At 43.2% G+C, this 20722-nt stretch overlaps 1 protein-coding gene across 1 annotated transcript in view; it reads right to left on the bottom strand.

Annotated features, from left to right (window-relative positions):
• Positions 1-20722, bottom strand: part of hectd2 (HECT domain containing 2) — a 72537-nt gene that overhangs the window by 35546 nt on the left and 16269 nt on the right. Inside the window, exons 3-12 of the mRNA XM_042009904.1 lie at positions 17945-18083; positions 17750-17852; positions 17549-17638; positions 16038-16102; positions 15842-15887; positions 12654-12763; positions 11141-11289; positions 10882-11005; positions 8035-8131; positions 7838-7945 (exon numbers count right to left, since the gene is read on the bottom strand). Coding sequence (XP_041865838.1) covers positions 7838-7945; positions 8035-8131; positions 10882-11005; positions 11141-11289; positions 12654-12763; positions 15842-15887; positions 16038-16102; positions 17549-17638; positions 17750-17852; positions 17945-18083 — 1031 coding nt within the window. The remainder of the gene's footprint in view (positions 1-7837; positions 7946-8034; positions 8132-10881; positions 11006-11140; positions 11290-12653; positions 12764-15841; positions 15888-16037; positions 16103-17548; positions 17639-17749; positions 17853-17944; positions 18084-20722) is intronic.

Below are 20722 nucleotides of genomic sequence, written 5' to 3'. Positions count from 1 at the left end.
CTGTAGCAGCTTTTAATCCCAGTATAAACCAGTGGGTAGCTGCTTTTAATCCCAGTATAAACCAGTCTGTAACAGCATTTAATCCCAGTATAAACCAGTCTGTAGCGGCTTTTAATCCCAGTATAAACCAGTCTGTAGCGGCTTTTAATCCCAGTATAAACCAGTCTGTAGCGGCTTTTAATCCCAGTATAAACCAGTCTGTAGCGGCTTTTAATCCCAGTATAAACCAGTCTGTAGCGGCTTTTAATCCCAGTATAAACCAGTCTGTAGCGGCTTTTAATCCCAGTATAAACCAGTCTGTAGCGGCTTTTAATCCCAGTATAAACCAGTCTGTAACAGCTTTTAATCCCAGTATAAACCAGTCTGTAGCAGCTTTTAATCCCAGTATAAACCAGTCTGTAGCGGCTTTTAATCCCAGTATAAACCAGTCTGTAGCGGCTTTTAATCCCAGTATAAACCAGTGTGTAACAGTTTTTAATCCCAGTATAAACCAGCCTGTAACAGCTTTTAATCCCAGTATAAACCAGTCTGTAGCGGCTTTTAATCCCAGTATAAACCAGTCTGTAGCAGCTTTTAATCCCAGTATAAACCAATCTGTAGCAGCTTTTAATCCCAGTATAAACCAGTCTGTAACAGCTTTTAATCCCAGTATAAACCAGTCTGTAACAGCTTTTAATCCCAGTATAAACCAGTCTGTAGCGGCTTTTAATCCCAGTATAAACCAGTCTGTAGCGGCTTTTAATCCCAGTATAAACCAGTGTGTAACAGTTTTTAATCCCAGTATAAACCAGTCTGTAGCAGCTTTTAATCCCAGTATAAACCAGTCTGTAGCAGCTTTTAATCCCAGTATAAACCAGTCTGTAGCAGCTTTTAATCCCAGTATAAACCAGTCTGTAACAGCTTTTAATCCCAGTATAAACCAGTCTGTAGCAGCTTTTAATCCCAGTATAAACCAGTCTGTAGCAGCTTTTAATCCCAGTATAAACCAGTCTGTAACAGCTTTTAATCCCAGTATAAACCAGTCTGTAACAGCTTTTAATCCCAGTATAAACCAGTCTATAACAGCTTTTAATCCCAGTATAAACCAGTCTGTAGCAGCTTTTAATCCCAGTATAAACCAGTCTGTAGCAGCTTTTAATCCCAGTATAAACCAGTCTGTAACAGCTTTTAATCCCAGTATAAACCAGCCTGTAGCAGCTTTTAATCCCAGTATAAACCAGTCTGTAGCAGCTTTTAATCCCAGTATAAACCAGTCTGTAACAGCTTTTAATCCCAGTATAAACCAGTCTGTAGCAGCTTTTAATCCCAGTATAAACCAGTCTGTAGCAGCTTTTAATCCCAGTATAAACCAGTCTGTAACAGCTTTTAATGCCAGTATAAACCAGTCTGTAGCAGCTTTTAATCCCAGTATAAACCAGTCTGTAGCAGCTTTTAATCCCAGTATAAACCAGTCTGTAGCAGCTTTTAATCCCAGTATAAACCAGTCTGTAACAGCTTTTAATCCCAGTATAAACCAGTCTGTAACAGCTTTTAATTCCAGTATAAACCAGTCTGTAACAGCTTTTAATCCCAGTATAAACCAGTCTGTAACAGCTTTTAATCCCAGTATAAACCAGTCTGTAACAGTTTTTAATCCCAGTATAAACCAGTCTGTAGCAGCTTTTAATCCCAGTATAAACCAGTCTGTAACAGCTTTTAATCCCAGTATAAACCAGTCTGTAGCAACTTTTAATCCCAGTATAAACCAGTCTGTAGCAGCTTTTAATCCCAGTATAAACCAGTCTGTAACAGCTTTTAATCCCAGTATAAACCAGCCTGTAGCAGCTTTTAATCCCAGTATAAACCAGTCTGTAGCAGCTTTTAATCCCAGTATAAACCAGTCTGTAACAGCTTTTAATCCCAGTATAAACCAGTGTGTAACAGTTTTTAATCCCAGTATAAACCAGTCTGTAACAGCTTTAATCCCAGTATAAACCAGTCTGTAACAGCTTTTAATCCCAGTATAAACCAGTCTGTAGCAGCTTTTAATCCCAGTATAAACCAGTGTGTAACAGCATTTAATCCCAGTATAAACCAGTCTGTAGCAGCTTTTAATCCCAGTATAAACCAGTCTGTAGCAGCTTTTAATCCCAGTATAAACCAGTCTGTAGCAGCTTTTAATCCCAGTATAAACCAGTGGGTAGCTGCTTTTAATCCCAGTATAAACGAGTCTGTAACAGCATTTAATCCCAGTATAAACCAGTCTGTAGCAGCTTTTAATCCCAGTATAAACCAGTCTGTAGCGGCTTTTAATCCCAGTATAAACCAGTCTGTAGCGGCTTTTAATCCCAGTATAAACCAGTCTGTAGCGGCTTTTAATCCCAGTATAAACCAGTCTGTAGCGGCTTTTAATCCCAGTATAAACCAGTCTGTAGCGGCTTTTAATCCCAGTATAAACCAGTCTGTAGCGGCTTTTAATCCCAGTATAAACCAGTCTGTAGCGGCTTTTAATCCCAGTATAAACCAGTCTGTAGCGGCTTTTAATCCCAGTATAAACCAGTGTGTAACAGTTTTTAATCCCAGTATAAACCAGTCTGTAACAGCTTTTAATCCCAGTATAAACCAGCCTGTAGCAGCTTTTAATCCCAGTATAAACCAGTCTGTAGCAGCTTTTAATCCCAGTATAAACCAGACTGTAACAGCTCTTAATCCCAGTATAAACCAGTCTGTAGCAGCTTTTAATCCCAGTATAAACCAGTCTGTAACAGCTTTTAATCCCAGTATAAACCAGCCTGTAGCAGTTTTTAATCCCAGTATAAACCAGCCTGTAACAGTTTTTAATCCCAGTATAAACCAGTCTGTAACAGCTTTTAATCCCAGTATAAACCAGTCTGTAACAGCTTTTAATCCCAGTATAAACCAGTCTGTAGCAGCTTTTAATCCCAGTATAAACCAGTGTGTAACAGCATTTAATCCCAGTATAAACCAGTCTGTAGCAGCTTTTAATCCCAGTATAAACCAGTCTGTAGCAGCTTTTAATCCCAGTATAAACCAGTCTGTAGCAGCTTTTAATCCCAGTATAAACCAGTGGGTAGCAGCTTTTAATCCCAGTATAAACCAGTCTGTAACAGCATTTAATCCCAGTATAAACCAGTCTGTAGCAGCTTTTAATCCCAGTATAAACCAGTCTGTAGCGGCTTTTAATCCCAGTATAAACCAGTCTGTAGCGGCTTTTAATCCCAGTATAAACCAGTCTGTAGCGGCTTTTAATCCCAGTATAAACCAGTCTGTAGCGGCTTTTAATCCCAGTATAAACCAGTCTGTAACAGCTTTTAATCCCAGTATAAACCAGTCTGTAGCGGCTTTTAATCCCAGTATAAACCAGTCTGTAGCGGCTTTTAATCCCAGTATAAACCAGTCTGTAGCGGCTTTTAATCCCAGTATAAACCAGTCTGTAGCAGCTTTTAATCCCAGTATAAACCAGTGTGTAACAGTTTTTAATCCCAGTATAAACCAGTCTGTAGCAGCTTTTAATCCCAGTATAAACCAGTCTGTAGCAGCTTTTAATCCCAGTATAAACCAGTCTGTAACAGCTTTTAATCCCAGTATAAACCAGTCTGTAACAGCTTTTAATCCCAGTATAAACCAGTCTGTAGCGGCTTTTAATCCCAGTATAAACCAGTCTGTAGCGGCTTTTAATCCCAGTATAAACCAGTCTGTAGCAGCTTTTAATCCCAGTATAAACCAGTCTGTAGCAGCTTTTAATCCCAGTATAAACCAGTCTGTAGCAGCTTTTAATCCCAGTATAAACCAGTCTGTAGCAGCTTTTAATCCCAGTATAAACCAGTCTGTAACAGCTTTTAATCCCAGTATAAACCAGTCTGTAGCAGCTTTTAATCCCAGTATAAACCAGTCTGTAGCAGCTTTTAATCCCAGTATAAACCAGTCTGTAGCAGCTTTTAATCCCAGTATAAACCAGTCTGTAACAGCTTTTAATCCCAGTATAAACCAGTCTGTAACAGCTTTTAATCCCAGTATAAACCAGTCTGTAACAGCTTTTAATCCCAGTATAAACCAGTCTGTAACAGCTTTTAATCCCAGTATAAACCAGTCTGTAGCAGCTTTTAATCCCAGTATAAACCAGTCTGTAGCAGCTTTTAATCCCAGTATAAACCAGTCTGTAACAGCTTTTAATCCCAGTATAAACCAGCCTGTAGCAGCTTTTAATCCCAGTATAAACCAGTCTGTAGCTGCTTTTAATCCCAGTATAAACCAGTCTGTAACAGCTTTTAATCCCAGTATAAACCAGTCTGTAGCAGCTTTTAATCCCAGTATAAACCAGTCTGTAGCAGCTTTTAATCCCAGTATAAACCAGTCTGTAACAGCTTTTAATCCCAGTATAAACCAGTCTGTAGCAGCTTTTAATCCCAGTATAAACCAGTCTGTAACAGCTTTTAATCCCAGTATAAACCAGTCTGTAGCAGCTTTTAATCCCAGTATAAACCAGTCTGTAGCAGCTTTTAATCCCAGTATAAACCAGTCTGTAACAGCTTTTAATCCCAGTATAAACCAGCCTGTAGCAGCTTTTAATCCCAGTATAAACCAGTCTGTAACAGCTTTTAATCCCAGTATAAACCAGTCTGTAGCAGCTTTTAATCCCAGTATAAACCAGTCTGTAACAGCTTTTAATCCCAGTATAAACCAGCCTGTAGCAGCTTTTAATCCCAGTATAAACCAGCCTGTAACAGCATTTAATCCCAGTATAAACCAGTCTGTAGCAGCTTTTAATCCCAGTATAAACCAGTCTGTAGCAGCTTTTAATCCCAGTATAAACCAGTCTGTAGCAGCTTTTAATCCCAGTATAAACCAGTGGGTAGCTGCTTTTAATCCCAGTATAAACGAGTCTGTAACAGCATTTAATCCCAGTATAAACCAGTCTGTAGCAGCTTTTAATCCCAGTATAAACCAGTCTGTAGCGGCTTTTAATCCCAGTATAAACCAGTCTGTAGCGGCTTTTAATCCCAGTATAAACCAGTCTGTAGCGGCTTTTAATCCCAGTATAAACCAGTCTGTAGCGGCTTTTAATCCCAGTATAAACCAGTCTGTAGCGGCTTTTAATCCCAGTATAAACCAGTCTGTAGCGGCTTTTAATCCCAGTATAAACCAGTCTGTAGCGGCTTTTAATCCCAGTATAAACCAGTCTGTAGCGGCTTTTAATCCCAGTATAAACCAGTGTGTAACAGTTTTTAATCCCAGTATAAACCAGTCTGTAACAGCTTTTAATCCCAGTATAAACCAGCCTGTAGCAGCTTTTAATCCCAGTATAAACCAGTCTGTAGCAGCTTTTAATCCCAGTATAAACCAGTCTGTAACAGCTTTTAATCCCAGTATAAACCAGTCTGTAGCAGCTTTTAATCCCAGTATAAACCAGTCTGTAACAGCTTTTAATCCCAGTATAAACCAGCCTGTAGCAGCTTTTAATCCCAGTATAAACCAGCCTGTAACAGTTTTTAATCCCAGTATAAACCAGTCTGTAACAGCTTTTAATCCCAGTATAAACCAGTCTGTAACAGCTTTTAATCCCAGTATAAACCAGTCTGTAGCAGCTTTTAATCCCAGTATAAACCAGTGTGTAACAGCATTTAATCCCAGTATAAACCAGTCTGTAGCAGCTTTTAATCCCAGTATAAACCAGTCTGTAGCAGCTTTTAATCCCAGTATAAACCAGTCTGTAGCAGCTTTTAATCCCAGTATAAACCAGTGGGTAGCTGCTTTTAATCCCAGTATAAACCAGTCTGTAACAGCATTTAATCCCAGTATAAACCAGTCTGTAGCAGCTTTTAATCCCAGTATAAACCAGTCTGTAGCGGCTTTTAATCCCAGTATAAACCAGTCTGTAGCGGCTTTTAATCCCAGTATAAACCAGTCTGTAGCGGCTTTTAATCCCAGTATAAACCAGTCTGTAGCGGCTTTTAATCCCAGTATAAACCAGTCTGTAACAGCTTTTAATCCCAGTATAAACCAGTCTGTAGCGGCTTTTAATCCCAGTATAAACCAGTCTGTAGCGGCTTTTAATCCCAGTATAAACCAGTCTGTAGCGGCTTTTAATCCCAGTATAAACCAGTCTGTAGCGGCTTTTAATCCCAGTATAAACCAGTGTGTAACAGTTTTTAATCCCAGTATAAACCAGTCTGTAGCAGCTTTTAATCCCAGTATAAACCAGTCTGTAGCAGCTTTTAATCCCAGTATAAACCAGTCTGTAACAGCTTTTAATCCCAGTATAAACCAGTCTGTAACAGCTTTTAATCCCAGTATAAACCAGTCTGTAGCGGCTTTTAATCCCAGTATAAACCAGTCTGTAGCGGCTTTTAATCCCAGTATAAACCAGTCTGTAGCAGCTTTTAATCCCAGTATAAACCAGTCTGTAGCAGCTTTTAATCCCAGTATAAACCAGTCTGTAGCAGCTTTTAATCCCAGTATAAACCAGTCTGTAGCAGCTTTTAATCCCAGTATAAACCAGTCTGTAACAGCTTTTAATCCCAGTATAAACCAGTCTGTAGCAGCTTTTAATCCCAGTATAAACCAGTCTGTAGCAGCTTTTAATCCCAGTATAAACCAGTCTGTAGCAGCTTTTAATCCCAGTATAAACCAGTCTGTAACAGCTTTTAATCCCAGTATAAACCAGTCTGTAACAGCTTTTAATCCCAGTATAAACCAGTCTGTAACAGCTTTTAATCCCAGTATAAACCAGTCTGTAACAGCTTTTAATCCCAGTATAAACCAGTCTGTAGCAGCTTTTAATCCCAGTATAAACCAGTCTGTAGCAGCTTTTAATCCCAGTATAAACCAGTCTGTAACAGCTTTTAATCCCAGTATAAACCAGCCTGTAGCAGCTTTTAATCCCAGTATAAACCAGTCTGTAGCTGCTTTTAATCCCAGTATAAACCAGTCTGTAACAGCTTTTAATCCCAGTATAAACCAGTCTGTAGCAGCTTTTAATCCCAGTATAAACCAGTCTGTAGCAGCTTTTAATCCCAGTATAAACCAGTCTGTAACAGCTTTTAATCCCAGTATAAACCAGTCTGTAGCAGCTTTTAATCCCAGTATAAACCAGTCTGTAACAGCTTTTAATCCCAGTATAAACCAGTCTGTAGCAGCTTTTAATCCCAGTATAAACCAGTCTGTAGCAGCTTTTAATCCCAGTATAAACCAGTCTGTAACAGCTTTTAATCCCAGTATAAACCAGCCTGTAGCAGCTTTTAATCCCAGTATAAACCAGTCTGTAACAGCTTTTAATCCCAGTATAAACCAGTCTGTAGCAGCTTTTAATCCCAGTATAAACCAGTCTGTAACAGCTTTTAATCCCAGTATAAACCAGCCTGTAGCAGCTTTTAATCCCAGTATAAACCAGCCTGTAACAGCTTTTAATCCCAGTATAAACCAGTGTGTAGCAGCTGCTTTGTGGCACCACCGTGCATCAGAAACGTCTTCTTGGCTTTATTCCAGCCATAGAGGAGCATTATTTTTCTTCTTTTCACACACACATAGAACTTTCTGCTCACTGGTTGATCTTTGGCTGCTCCTGATTGGACGTTACCGTCAATCTAAGCTCTCTGATTGGTGGAAAGTCTGACAGGAAGTGGCTTCATCATCATGTCCAGGTCTAAATAGAGGTCTCTTAGCAACAAAGTAGTGATGGTGATGTTTTTATGATGAAATGTGATAAATAAAGCTGTTATCATGGATCATTGTGGATTTTGTGTTTCTATCTCGTTCGATGCGAAGTTGCTTCGCCCCGGCTGCAGAGCTGGTTAAGCTGTTCTGCCACAGAGCATCTGTTCTGTGTGTGAGTGCTGACCTCATCCAGTGAGTCGGTGAGGAGCTGTGCTCGTCGTACTTTAATGTTGAGGAACAGGAGGTTCATGTCCACTCTCTGCCTGCGAGACACTTTGCTGACCAGACTTTGCTGTGAAACACAAACACACGTGTTACACTCGTTATGCTGACAGAGCTGCAGACGAAATGAGATGCTGTTGAAGCCGGTCTGGGTCTCACCCTGGCCTGGCTGATCATCTGCTGCTCAGAGTCTTTCTGGATGATGGCTTTCTTCACCACCGTCGACAGGATGAAGGGAAACTGACAGAAAGAAAACCTAACGAGAAGAAAAAATAAAACACTGAATCACCCACATTTTTATTTGATTTACCTCAGTTCCAGATAAGTAAGTATTTCTTCAAAGCCAAGAGAGCAAACAGTTTTCATCCCTCAGGTGTTTCATAGCAGTCCTAAGATGGTTGCTCACTGAGTCCCACACCATGCTACCCGGGGATGTCCAAAACCAGCTGTTAAAACTGCGAATGCTGGATTCCTTCATCAGATGGCGATGAGCGGTGACGCAGCATGAAACAGACGTCGCTGTGTTTCCACGGTTCTGGATAAGCTGCAGCTGGGAGTATGTTTCTTCATCTCAGCTCAGGGGGAATATTCAATCTGACTTCCAGGATTGTTGAAAGAAGCTAAAAGGACATCAGCTGTGAATCAGAGTTTTGGGATCAACCTCTGCTTGATCAGGTCTGGTTTTCCTGCCTCCAGTATGAGATCACAAACCTGGAATAAATGAAGTTTAGCTTCACAACTACAAGGCCTGTATGTTTAATCCTGGTCTCTACAGAAAGCTGAAACATGGGAGAGTATCAGAATCAGGATATTATCAGTAATCCTAGAAATGCGTACAGTAATTCTAGGAATGAGTAAAGTAATCCTAGGAATGAGTAAATGAATCCTAGGAATGAGTAACGTAGTCCTAGGAATGAGTAAAGTAATCCTAGGAATGAGTAACGTAGTCCTAGGAATGAGTAAAGTAATCCTAGGAATGAGTAACGTAGTCCTAGGAATGAGTAAATTAATCCTATGAATGAATATCGTAGTCCTAGGAATGAGAAAAGTAATCCTAGGAATGAGTAACGTAGTCCTAGGAATGAGTAAAGTAATCCTAGGAATGAGTAAAGTAATCCTAGGAATAAGTAAAGTAGTCCTAGGAACAGTAAAGTAGTTCTAGGAACAATAAAGTAGTTCTAGGAATGAGTGAAGTAATCCTAGGAATAAGTAAAGTAATCCTAGGAATGAGTAAAGTAATCCCAGGAATTAGTAAAGTAATCCTAGGAATGACTGAGGTAATCCTAGGAATGAGTAAAGCTCCAGAGTTTCTGTTCTACAGTGGTGAGACAAACGTCTCTGGAACCAGCAGAGTCTTTGCTGTCATGTGACTCCTGGTTTGTGTGGAGAAATTAGCCGAAGCTCTGCTGTGGATTAAACTGTGTTTGGTTTGGATGTCGATGCTTGGTGGAGTCTTTTAACTGAGTTTCTCTGACATGTTGTTATGCTACATGTTAGCATCGATGCTTCCTGCTAGTCATGTTGCTATGCTACATGTTAGCATCGCTGTTTCTTGCTAGTAATGTTGCTATGCTACATGTTAGCATCGCTGCTTCTTGCTAGTCATGTTGCTATGCTACATGTTAGCATCGCTGTTTCTTGCTAGTGATGTTGCTATGCTACATGTTAGCATCGCTGCTTCCTTCTAGTCATGTTGCTATGCTACATGTTATTATTGCGGCTTCTTGCTAGTCATGTTGCTATGCTACATGTTAGCATTGCTGCTTCTTGCTAGTCATGTTGCTATGCTACATATTAGCACTGCTGCTTCCTGCTAGTCACGGTGCTATGCTACATGTTTTTTTTTTGCTGCTTCTTGCTAGTCATGTTGCTTGGCTACATGTTAGCATCGCTGCTTCCTTCTAGTCATGTTGCTATGCTACATGTTATTATTGCGGCTTCTTGCTAGTCATGTTGCTATGCTACATGTTAGCATTGCTGCTTCTTGCTAGTCATGTTGCTATGCTACATGTTATGATTGCTGCTTCTTGCTAGTCATGTTGCTATGCTACATGTTAGAATTGCTGCTTCTTGCTAGTCATGTTGCTATGCTACATGTTAGCATTGCTGCTTCCTTCTAGTCACGTTGCTATGCTACATGTTATCATTTCTGTTTCTTGCTAGTCATGTTGCTATGCTACATATTAGCATCGCTGCTTCCTTCTAGTCATGTTGCTATGCTACATGTTATTATTGCTGCTTCCTGCTCGTCATGCTGCTATGCTACATGTTAGCATTGCTGCTTCTTGCTAGTCATGTTGCTATGCTACATGTTATGATTGCTGCTTCTTGCTAGTCATGTTGCTGTGCTACATGTTATTATTGCTGCTTCTTGCTAGTCATGTTGCTATGCTACATATTTGCATTGCTGCTTCTTGGTAGTCATGTTGCTTGGCTACATGTTAGCATCGCTGCTTCCTTCTAGTCATTTTGCTATGCTACATGTTATTATTGCGGCTTCTTGCTAGTCATGTTGCTATGCTACATGTTAGCAATGCTGCTTCCTGCTAGTCATGTTGCTATGCTACATGTTAGCAATGCTGCTTCCTGCTAGTCATGTTGCTATGCTACATATTAGCATTGCTGCTTCCTGCTAGTCACGTTGCTATGCTACATGTTATTATTTCTGCTTCTTGCTAGTCATGTTGCTATGCTACATGTTAGCATTGCTGCTTCTTGCTAGTCATGTTGCTATGCTACATGTTATTATTGCTGCTTCTTGCTAGTCATGTTGCTATGCTACATATTCGCATTGCTGCTTCTTGGTAGTCATGTTGCTATGCTACATGTTAGCATTGCTGCTTCTTCTGCCTGCAAACATCTGCTGGACTGCAGCCTCTCATGCTAACCCTGTACAGGGGACTCTCATCAGGAAGTGGTTAAGTGTGATGATGTCTTTCCAGGTTGATAGAAGTTAACAGGGAAAAGTTAAGAAAGACGAAACAATTTGACAGACAAATATCTGACCTGTTTGAGTTGCCGTAGTTTTGCCAGGTCCGGTACTCCTCCATGAAGTCTATGTGCTCCAAGGTGATATTGTAGAAGTCAGTGAAGGGCATGATGGGAGGAGAGGAGACACTGTTGGCTGCATCTGAGGGGAAAACAGGAAGAAAATCAAATGTGACCAAATAATCTGCACACACACACACACACACACACACACACACACAGACAGACATTTAAGTCAAGTTTATCTGGCATGAGTGTGTTTATGTGTGAGACTCACTGCACAGGCTGAGAACTTTGGTAGCAGAAGGAATCCACCAGGAGCACTTGGCTAAAGGGGGGAGTTCATCTGGCTCTGCAGGAAACAGGCGTGTGGAAATGAACTGCAGGAGGCGCTCTACAAGCTGCCGGAAGCGCCTCACTGACAGCCTGACGGACAAGCACAATGAAAACAGCTGTTACAGAGGAATCAAACCTGCACGTCAGCATGTCCTGAAATATACATGTGCACAAAAATAGACACGGAACTGAGATACAAAAGAAAGCTGGCTGGAAGAGCTGGCCTTCTGGATCTAAACTACACCGAACCTCTAATTTGAAGCAGCCTGCTAGTAAATCATCACCACAAAGAACATGTTTTTAAATACTCCTTACTCATGCAGAGAGAGACAGATGCAGAAGCTCGTGTACATATGCAGGCTTCTTACTCTTTATCCAGACTGGTTTCTGAGCCTTTTTTCTTATAGCAGCCTCATTTATATAAAGTTGGCACCTTTTCTTAAATGCAACAAAGACTTTAATCTGTTATTTGTTGTTTGATCTAAAAATAATGAAAAAATGTTTTAAAAAAACTTTTATAAATTAAAATCGTATTCATAAAAGTTCAGACAAAGGCATAAAAAAGATCAAAAGTTAATTTACAGTAGAAGAATCTGGAAGTTTCTCCAATCAGCAGATTTACTGGTGACAGGTGAGGGTGTCATGATTGGGTATAAAAGGAGAATCGACCAAAGGTTAAGTCATTCCAAGCAGGGATGGGAAATTTATTATTCATTCATAGATCTGAAAGAAGAACCTTCAGGTTGCAGACCCCGTCTCTACCTTCAGGTCATGTTCTAACTTTCCTTCCTGGTAAATCTTATAGCAGATCTGGCTTGGTGACTCCGATCCATCCTTTAGTCCTGCTGCTAGAGGCCAAGGCTGCTGGGGGAAGTCCCATGATGAACTGGGCTTCTCTCCGCTCTCTTTACTCTCCATCTAGAAATATCTGACATTGTTGTTATTCATTCATTCGTGTTTCTCTTCTTCTTCAGCAGGAATCCCTGGATCAGAGTTCTTCTGCTGACCCCTCTTTCCTCTCCTGTCCACCCTCAACCGGTCCAGGAAGATGGCCGTCTTTCCCGGTTCTGGTCCTGATGGATATTTTTATCAGGTTAAAGAGCGTGAGCCCAAAACATTCACAAATGTTACTCCGGTTGCACAGCAGCTGTGTGGAGAAGAAGCAAACGAAACACGTTTGCTAAAAAGTGAACGCTGCTGCGTTGTTTGTCGGTCATGAGTTCGACTCCTCATCTCAGCTGTGTGTGAACTGGTTTAAAATGGTTTAAATTTAGCTCCCATCTCACAACCAAGCACTCTCTAGATAACTCGGAATGAGAAATGTTCTGCAGAAGGCTTACAGCCTTCCTCAGAAAACATCTGGATTCAGAAAACCTTAGAGATGATGACACAGTTCTGAAGATGTAGAAAAATATAGGAATATAAAGTGACGTAAAAATCCCATGTGAACCAACCTCTTGAGCCAGTGAACCAGGAAGTGGTGGTCGGCCTCGGACAGAGCTGCGATCTGCCTCAGCAGGTGAGCGTAGATCACGTAGGTGCTGGTGCTGGAATACTGCGGGTTCTAGACACACAAACACAAACTGCAGAAGACCAAACCTCTTACACATCGGAGGAAACCTGACCCTGCTGCTGGCCTCGCTGACCTAGTTTCCCTTTCAAAGAGTTAACTAAATCAGGTCATGTGATTTACAAAGGTCTAAAACTCTTCACTTCATGTGACTGTGTTGCAGGAACGAGGTGAAACAGCCTCGTTTTTTCGGTCTGGATGCCAGAGGACACCGTCCACAGGCGTGGGCCGGAGTTCCTGGTGGAAATCTATGATGATCAGGAAGCTTCAGCTGAGATGATGAAGTAAATGCCAAAACCCAAAAAAACAAATTAGACAAATGAGAGAAGAGTCAACAAGTGAAGAAGGTCTTTCCTCAGACCCTAAAAACAGCCGTCATCAAGCCACTACTGAAAAAGAAAAACCTGGACTCGTCCCTCATGAGCAGCTACAGGCAGATATCAAACCTCCCTTTTCTTAGTCAGGTTCTAGAAAAAGCTGTCTTCCTGCAGCTACACAACTTCCTGACACTAAATACCTGTTCTGATATCGACCAGTCAGGTTTCCGGCCACCCCACAGCACTGAGATGCTCTAGTTCAGGTCTTTAATGTCATCCGCCTGAGCACAGATAGCAGGAACATTTCAGTCCTGGTGCTGCTGGATCTCAGTGCTGCATTTGACTTGGTCCACCAGAACATCTCACTAGACCGGCTGGAAAACTGGGCTGGACTTTCTGACTCTGCAGTTAACTGGTTTGAGTCTTGTTTAAAAGACAGGGACTACTTTGTGTCTATAGGTAACTATAAATCTGAGCGAACCAAAATAACCTGTGGAGTTCCCCAAGGCTCCATCCTGGAGCCACTGCTGTTCAACATCTACATACTGCCACTCGCTCACATTATGGAAACAACTAAACCTGTTACCAGTTATGCTGATGATACACACATCTACTTATCCATCTCACCAGGAGACTACAGTCCGATCCAGACTCTGATCACCTGCATGAATCAGATTAAAGATCGGATGTTCCAGAACTTCCTTCAGTTACATGAAGACTAAACCGAAATATTAGTTTTTGGAGCCAAAGAAGAAAGATTAAAAGTCAGTTCTCAGCTTCAAACAGCAAAGTTCAAAACTACCAACCAAGCCAGAAACCTGGGAGTAGTCCTGGACTCAGACCTGGGAGCAGTCCTGGATTCATTCCCGGGGAGTAGTCTAGACTCAGACCTGGGAGTAGTCCTGGACTCAGACCTTGATTTTAGCAGTTATATTAAGACAGCTGTGAAGTCGGCCTGTTATCACTTAAAGAACATCTGGAGGATTAAAGGACTGATGACTCAGCAGGATTTAGAAAAACTGGTCCACATTTATCTTTAGTAGACTGGACTACTGTAATGCTGTCCTCACAGGTCTCCCTAAAAAGTCCATCAGACACCTGCAGTTAGTCCAGAACGCTGCTGCTCCAGTCCTCACTAAGACCAGGGAAGTAGATCCTAGAACTCCAGTCCTCACTAAGACCAGGGAAGTAGATCCTAGAACTCCAGTCCTCACTAAGACCAGGGAAGTAGATCCTAGAACTCTAGTCCTCACTAAGACCAGGAAAGTAGATCCTAGACCTCCAGTCCTAACTATGACCAAGAAAGTAGATCCTAGAACTCCAGTCCTCACTAAGACCAGGGAAGTAGATCCTAGAACTCTAGTCCTCACTAAGACCAGGAAAGTAGATCCTAGACCTCCAGTCCTAACTATGACCAAGAAAGTAGATCCTAGACCTCCAGTCCTAACTATGACCAAGAAAGTAGATCCTAGAACTCCAGTCCTCACTAAGACCAGGAACGTAGATCCTAGAACTCCAGTCCTCACTAAGACCAGGAAAGTAGATTCTAGAACTCCAGTCCTCACTAAGACCAGGGAAGTAGATCCTAGAACTCCAGTCCTCACCAAGACCAGGAAAGTAGATCCTAGAACTCCAGTCCTCACTAAGACCAGGAAAGTAGATCCTAGAACTCCAGTCCTCACCAAGACCAGGAAAGTAGATCCTAGAACACCAGTCCTCAGATATTCAAACTGGCTTCCTGCTGTTAGTTAACAAAGACCTGAATGGTTTAGGAGCAGAATCCATTCAGGATCTTCTGGTTGGTTATGAAGCAATCAGATCCCTCAGGTCATCAGGTTTAGGGTCACATTTAGAGAAAACATAAATATAACAACAATAACAATAATCATTTCCATCCATCCATCCATCCATCATATAAAACCTGCAGCAGGCCTCTAAGACCAGATTTGGACTACGCCTGGTGCATACACTCAAACGCTAAAATAATCCCAGAAGCTTAGAGTATACAGCAAACCCTGAGCAGAGGATGCTGGCTTTCATTCTACTTAAAGGAGACCCAGAGGTAACAACTGTCTGCTGAGGAAGACTTAAAAGCGATCACATGACTGTTTCAGCTGCTCTGAAACTAAAGTGAACGTACTGCAGCTCCTCAGCCCGGCTGTGGTTACAGCGATCGTCCACCAATCAGAAAGCAGGGGAGCGAAGGGGAGCTCGGCTCCCCTGAAAGACAGAGGAGCTCCCCTAAAGACATTCAGCTCATACTTAAAGGAGGAGCCCTAAAAATATCCCACTGTCAGGTAACATTAAATTTTTCCATACGGTTCCAGATGTATGTTAAAATTTGCATTAATTTGTCAGCATTGTTTGTTTATTCATTTACTTAATTACTAAATCTTCCAAAGGACTCAGGTGATCTGTTGTTTCCTTCAGCACCATGGACAGCAGCACATCGAGCACTGTGAGCATAGAAACAACAAACACCGGATACGCTTCTCTTTGTGGTTGTTAACAGAACTTTCTGCCCGTTTCTATTTAAACAAGCTGCATACAGCAGCAGAAGGTGTTTGGCAATAACCAGAGTTTGACCATTTAATATCTTATGATCTTACTACAAAGCACAAAGTAGGTCAGACAATCAGAGCGAGTAAAATCTGCCTGACCTGGAAACTGAACCCTCAGAGCTGTTGTCATCAAGACGTTCGCGTTACCAAAACAACCATTAACTTTAGTGCATTTCAGTGATTTTCAGGCTCACCTGAATGAGAATATAATATGCTCGTAGATCGTCTTTGGTCCGAGGCCTGAAAACAAAAAGCACAAAAAGCAGAAGCTCAGTGAGACACCAAAACAAGATGTCATCGAGCAAGGAGAGCTCTGTCTTATTGCTAAGAAATAGAATTATTCTAATAGCATACTGCTCATGATAAGAGAGCTTCCAGAGGTTGGCTCACCCTTTCCACTCCCTCAGCAGGCTGTTGATGATCCCTTTCAACACTGATTTCTGGATGTCCTGAGGCTAAAAAAAAATGACAAAATAGAAGGTTAAATCAAAATTCAGAATGTCAGAGACCCGCAAAGAGAATTAAAAACAAGGGACATGGAGCATGGTGTTAGCATGGTGTTAGCATGATTACAGCATGGTGTTAGCATGGTGTTAGCATGATTACAGCATGGTGTTAGCATGATTACAGCATGGTGTTAGCATGATTATAGCATGGTGTTAGCATGGTGTTAGCATGATTACAGCATGGTGTTAGCATGATTACAGCATGGTGTTAGCATGATTATAGCATGTTGTTAGCATGATGTTGGCATGGTGTTAGTATGATTATAGCATGGTGTTAGCATGATTATAGCATGTTGTTAGCATGATGTTGGCATGGTGTTAGCATGGTGTTAGTATGATTATAACATGATATTAGCATGTTGTCAGCATGCTGTTAGCATGATGATTTTAATAACAGGTGATTTTCACCTTCACATTAATAACAGAAGTTATTCTTATGGCAACAAGTTTTTACACCTTTTAAACAGCCTGGAATTTAAGCAACATGTAACAGCCTACTCACAACAGAGGACACACCCTGGACCTGGTCCTAAACTATCGTCTGTCCACTGGCGTGTCCATGTCAGACCACTACTGTGTGTGTTTTTTTTAACATAATCAGTTTTTATCCAAGACGAGGCTCCGGTGAGAATTGAAGTGTTTTATTGTTTTATTTTGTATGAAGCACTGTGGTCAACTGTGTTGTTTTAAAAGTGCTATATAAATAAAGCGAAGTTAAAGAACGATATATTATCTCTGAAGTGGCTGGACATTTTATTGATATTTTAGAGCAAACTCTTGCTCAGATTTTATCCGCTTCATGTGATTTAATTGTAAATCATTTTAACAACAAACTTAAAACAAAAACATCAGGAACTAAATCCAGAACACTGTGGAAAAGCCTGGAAATTTAGGAGTTAAAACGAAGCTGCAGAGAGGAGATGGAGAAAAACAAAACTAACAGTCCATCATGAAATCTTAAGGGAAAAATTTTAAATCTACAATAATTAAGTAAAACAGTAAGAAAACTTCACTTCTCAAACCTCATCACAGATAACAAAAACAACCCCAAAATTCCTTTTTAAAACCACTGACCTTTTAACGGACAGATTTTAACAAGTCCTCCATGCCTGCATCAGATGCTGCATGCGAGGACTTTGCAGACCACTTCAGAAACCAGATCAATGCTACCAGATCCAGTCTTTTATCTCAATGACATGTTCATTTTTACAGACCGGAACCTCTGCTTTTACCCAAGGAAACACTGGAAAGTTTGTCCTGGTTGATGCAAAGATGCTGGTCCAATTTTCTCCCAACAAAACCAACAACCTGCCTTTTAGACCCAATTCCCACATCACTCTTAAAAACATTGTATGGTTTCTTTGAGCCTGAGCTTTTAAACATAGTGTCTCTTACTGTGCTGAGCAGCGCATCGTAAACAGCGTTGACAAACTTGGCGTTGACTCCTGAGTCCTCTGTTGTGTTGAACAATCCATTCGCCTCTCGCTGGGAAAGAGGTGAAAGGAGGAGAAAGGCACGAGAGAAAAGTGAGAGAGTGTTTTCCCAACGCAAAACAGCTGCTGAAATTCTCACACATTCAAAGCACATTTATGTTACCTTGAAGGCTGCGTTGATCTCTATGAAGGAGTCGAAGGTGGTCAGGTAAAACTCTCTGACCTCCCTCCAGTCACCTGATTGGACGGCACGTTCCATGTCCTCTCTGACACAAACACAGTTGATGCATTTTGAGTACAAACGTGGTTGTATTTGGTGCTTTACCTGACTTCAATGGCTCATTGGCTGCGAACTTACTGGAACTCCTTGGTGGTCTTGGTTCGCAGGGGGATGACGGGATCAGAGGGGAATGGAGCTTTGACTTCTGGAGGCAGAGTGTCGATGGAGAGCCGCTGCTTCTGGCGAACATCGCTGCAGATGGGAGGCAGCTCTCTCCCTGGTGAGACAGAAAAAATTGCTCTGATCATCTCAAGACAGGAAAGGTTTACAAATTAAGTGTGATCATCTGGGCATATACATCCTCAGGGTGAAGCCTGCTCCCTTGCTATCTGAGCCCAAATCAGATGATACTGTGTGGAAAGAGGTTAAAAGTGCAGCTTCCAGGGAGGCATCGCTTCTGCTGATGCATTCATGCAGATCAGTCATCCATACGCCAGTTAGATAAAGACGTTTTCTTGTCTACAGGGCACGTCTACTTGCATTTGTTTTTTTCTTGAACTGCAGCACATTCGGCTCTGAGGTTGCTCGGGCATCTGGTGCCACCTGAAAGCCTCCCTGGTGAGGTGTTCTGGGAGGAGACCCCAGGGAAGACCCAGGACATGCTGGGAACGCCTCGGGATTCCTCTGGACGGGCTGGTGGATTTGTTGGGGAAAAGAGAAGTCTGGGTTTCCCTGCTTAGACAACTGTCCACACGACCCGACCCCGGATAAGTAGAAGAAAATGGATGGACAGACAAACGGACGGATGGATGGATGGACGGATGGAGGGATGGATGGATGGACAGACGGACGGATGGATGGATGGAAGGAAGGATGGACAGATGGACGGACAGATGGATGGATGAACAGATGGAGGGATGGATGGATGGACAGATGGTTGGATGGATGGATGGATGGCCTGGTTGGGCTCAGCCCGAAAGGGTGACATGGGCCTCCCCTCCCGTGGGCTCACCACCTGCAGGAAGGGCCATAGGGGTCGGGTGCAATGTGAGCTGGGTGGCTGCCAGAGGCGGGGACCTTGGGGGTCTGATCCTCGGCTGCAAAAGCTAGCTCTATGGACGTGGCACGTCACCTCTCTGGCGGGGAAGGAGCCTGAGCTGGTGCGCGAGGTTGAACGGTTCAGGCTAGATTTAGTTCGACTCAACGCAACGCAGGGCTTGGGCTCTGGAACCACCCTGGAACCACCGTCCTTGAGAGGGGCTGGACCCTCTTCCAATCTGGAGTTGCTTCTGGTGAGAGGCGCCGAGCACGTGTGGGCATGCTCATTGCCCCCCGACTTGGCACCTGTACGTTGGGCTTTACCCCGGTGGACGAAAGGGTACGTCCCGCCGCCTTCAGGTGGGGGGACGGATCCTGACTGTTGTTTGTGCTTATGCACCAAACAGCAGTTCAGAGTGCCCACCCTTTTTGGAGTTCTTGGAGAGGTAGTTGGAGAGCACTCCTTCCGGTGACTCCCTCGTTCTGTAGGGGGACTTCAATGCCCACGTGGGCAATGACAGCGAGACCTGGAGGGGCGTGATTGGGAGGAACGGCCCCCATGATCTGAATCCGAGTGGTGTTTTGTTGTTGGACTTCTGTCCTCATCATGGACTGTCCATAACAAACACCTTGTTCAGGCATAAGAGTGTCCACATGTGCACTTGGCACCAGGACACTCTAGGCCGCAGTTCGATGATCGACTTTGTAGTCGTGTCGTCGGACTTGCGGCTGCATGTTCTGGACACTCGGGTGAAGAGAGGGGCGGAGCTGTCAACTGATCACCACCTGGTGGTGAGTTGGCTCAGATGGTGGGGGAGGATGCCGGTCAGGCCTGGCAGACCCAAGCGTGTTGTGAGGGTCTGCTGGGAATGTCTGGTGGAGTCCCCTGTCAGAAAGAGTTTCAGCTCCCATCTCCGGCAAAACTTCAACCATGTCCCGGGTGAGGCGGGGGACATTGAGTCAGAGTGGGCTGTGTTCCGTGCCTCTATTGTTGAGGCGGCCAGCCGCAGCTGTGACCATAAGGTCATCTGTGCCTGTCGTGGTGGCGTTAACCCCCAAACTTGTTGGTGGACACCAGCAGAAAGGGATGTCGTCAAGCTGAAGAAGGAGTCCTATCGGGCTTTTTCGGCCTGTGGGACTCCAGAGGCAGCTGATGGTATCGGCGGGCTAAGCGGACAAAAACATGGGAGGAGTTTGGAGAGGCCATGGAGACTGCCTTCCGGATGGCTTCGAGGAGATTCTGGTCCATCATCCGGCGGCTCAGGAGGGGAAAGCAGTGCTCCGACAACACTGTGTACAGTGGGGATGGGGGGCTGCTGACCTCGGCTCGGGACGTTGTGAGGCGGTGGAGGGAATACTTGGAAGACCTTCTCAATCCCACCAACACGTCTACCGATGAGGAAGCAGAGTCTGAGGACCCTGGTGTTGGCTCTTCCATCTCTGGGGCTGAGGTGGTTAAAAAGCTCCTCAGTGGCAAGGTCCCGGGGGTGGATGAGGTCCGCTCAGAGTTCCTTAAGGCTCTGGATGCTGTAGGGCTGTCTTGGCTGACATGGGGGGGCTGGAGAGGAGCGTCCGTCAGATAGTCGAACCTCGGACTGAGAAGGAGCAGTTTGGTTCTCATCCCGGTCGTTAAAAAATGGACCATCTCTACACCCTCTTCAGGGTCTTTGAGGGGGCATGGGAGTTCGCTCAACCAGTATACATGTGCTTTGTGGACTTGGAGAAGGCGGGTACCCCGGGGACTCCCTTGGGGGGTACTCTGGGAGTATGGAGTGCCAGACCCGCTTGTACGAGCTGTCTGGTCCCTGTATGACCAGTGTCAGAGCTTGGTCCGCAGAAGAAGGAGCTGAGTCAAAAGGCAAAGCTCTCGATCTACGT

The sequence above is a fragment of the Melanotaenia boesemani genome, chromosome 16 (genome assembly GCF_017639745.1).
Source record: "Melanotaenia boesemani isolate fMelBoe1 chromosome 16, fMelBoe1.pri, whole genome shotgun sequence".
NCBI lineage: Eukaryota > Metazoa > Chordata > Actinopteri > Atheriniformes > Melanotaeniidae > Melanotaenia > Melanotaenia boesemani.
The sequence above is the reverse complement of the archived record's forward strand: the minus strand, read 5'-3'. Positions and strand labels throughout refer to the sequence as shown.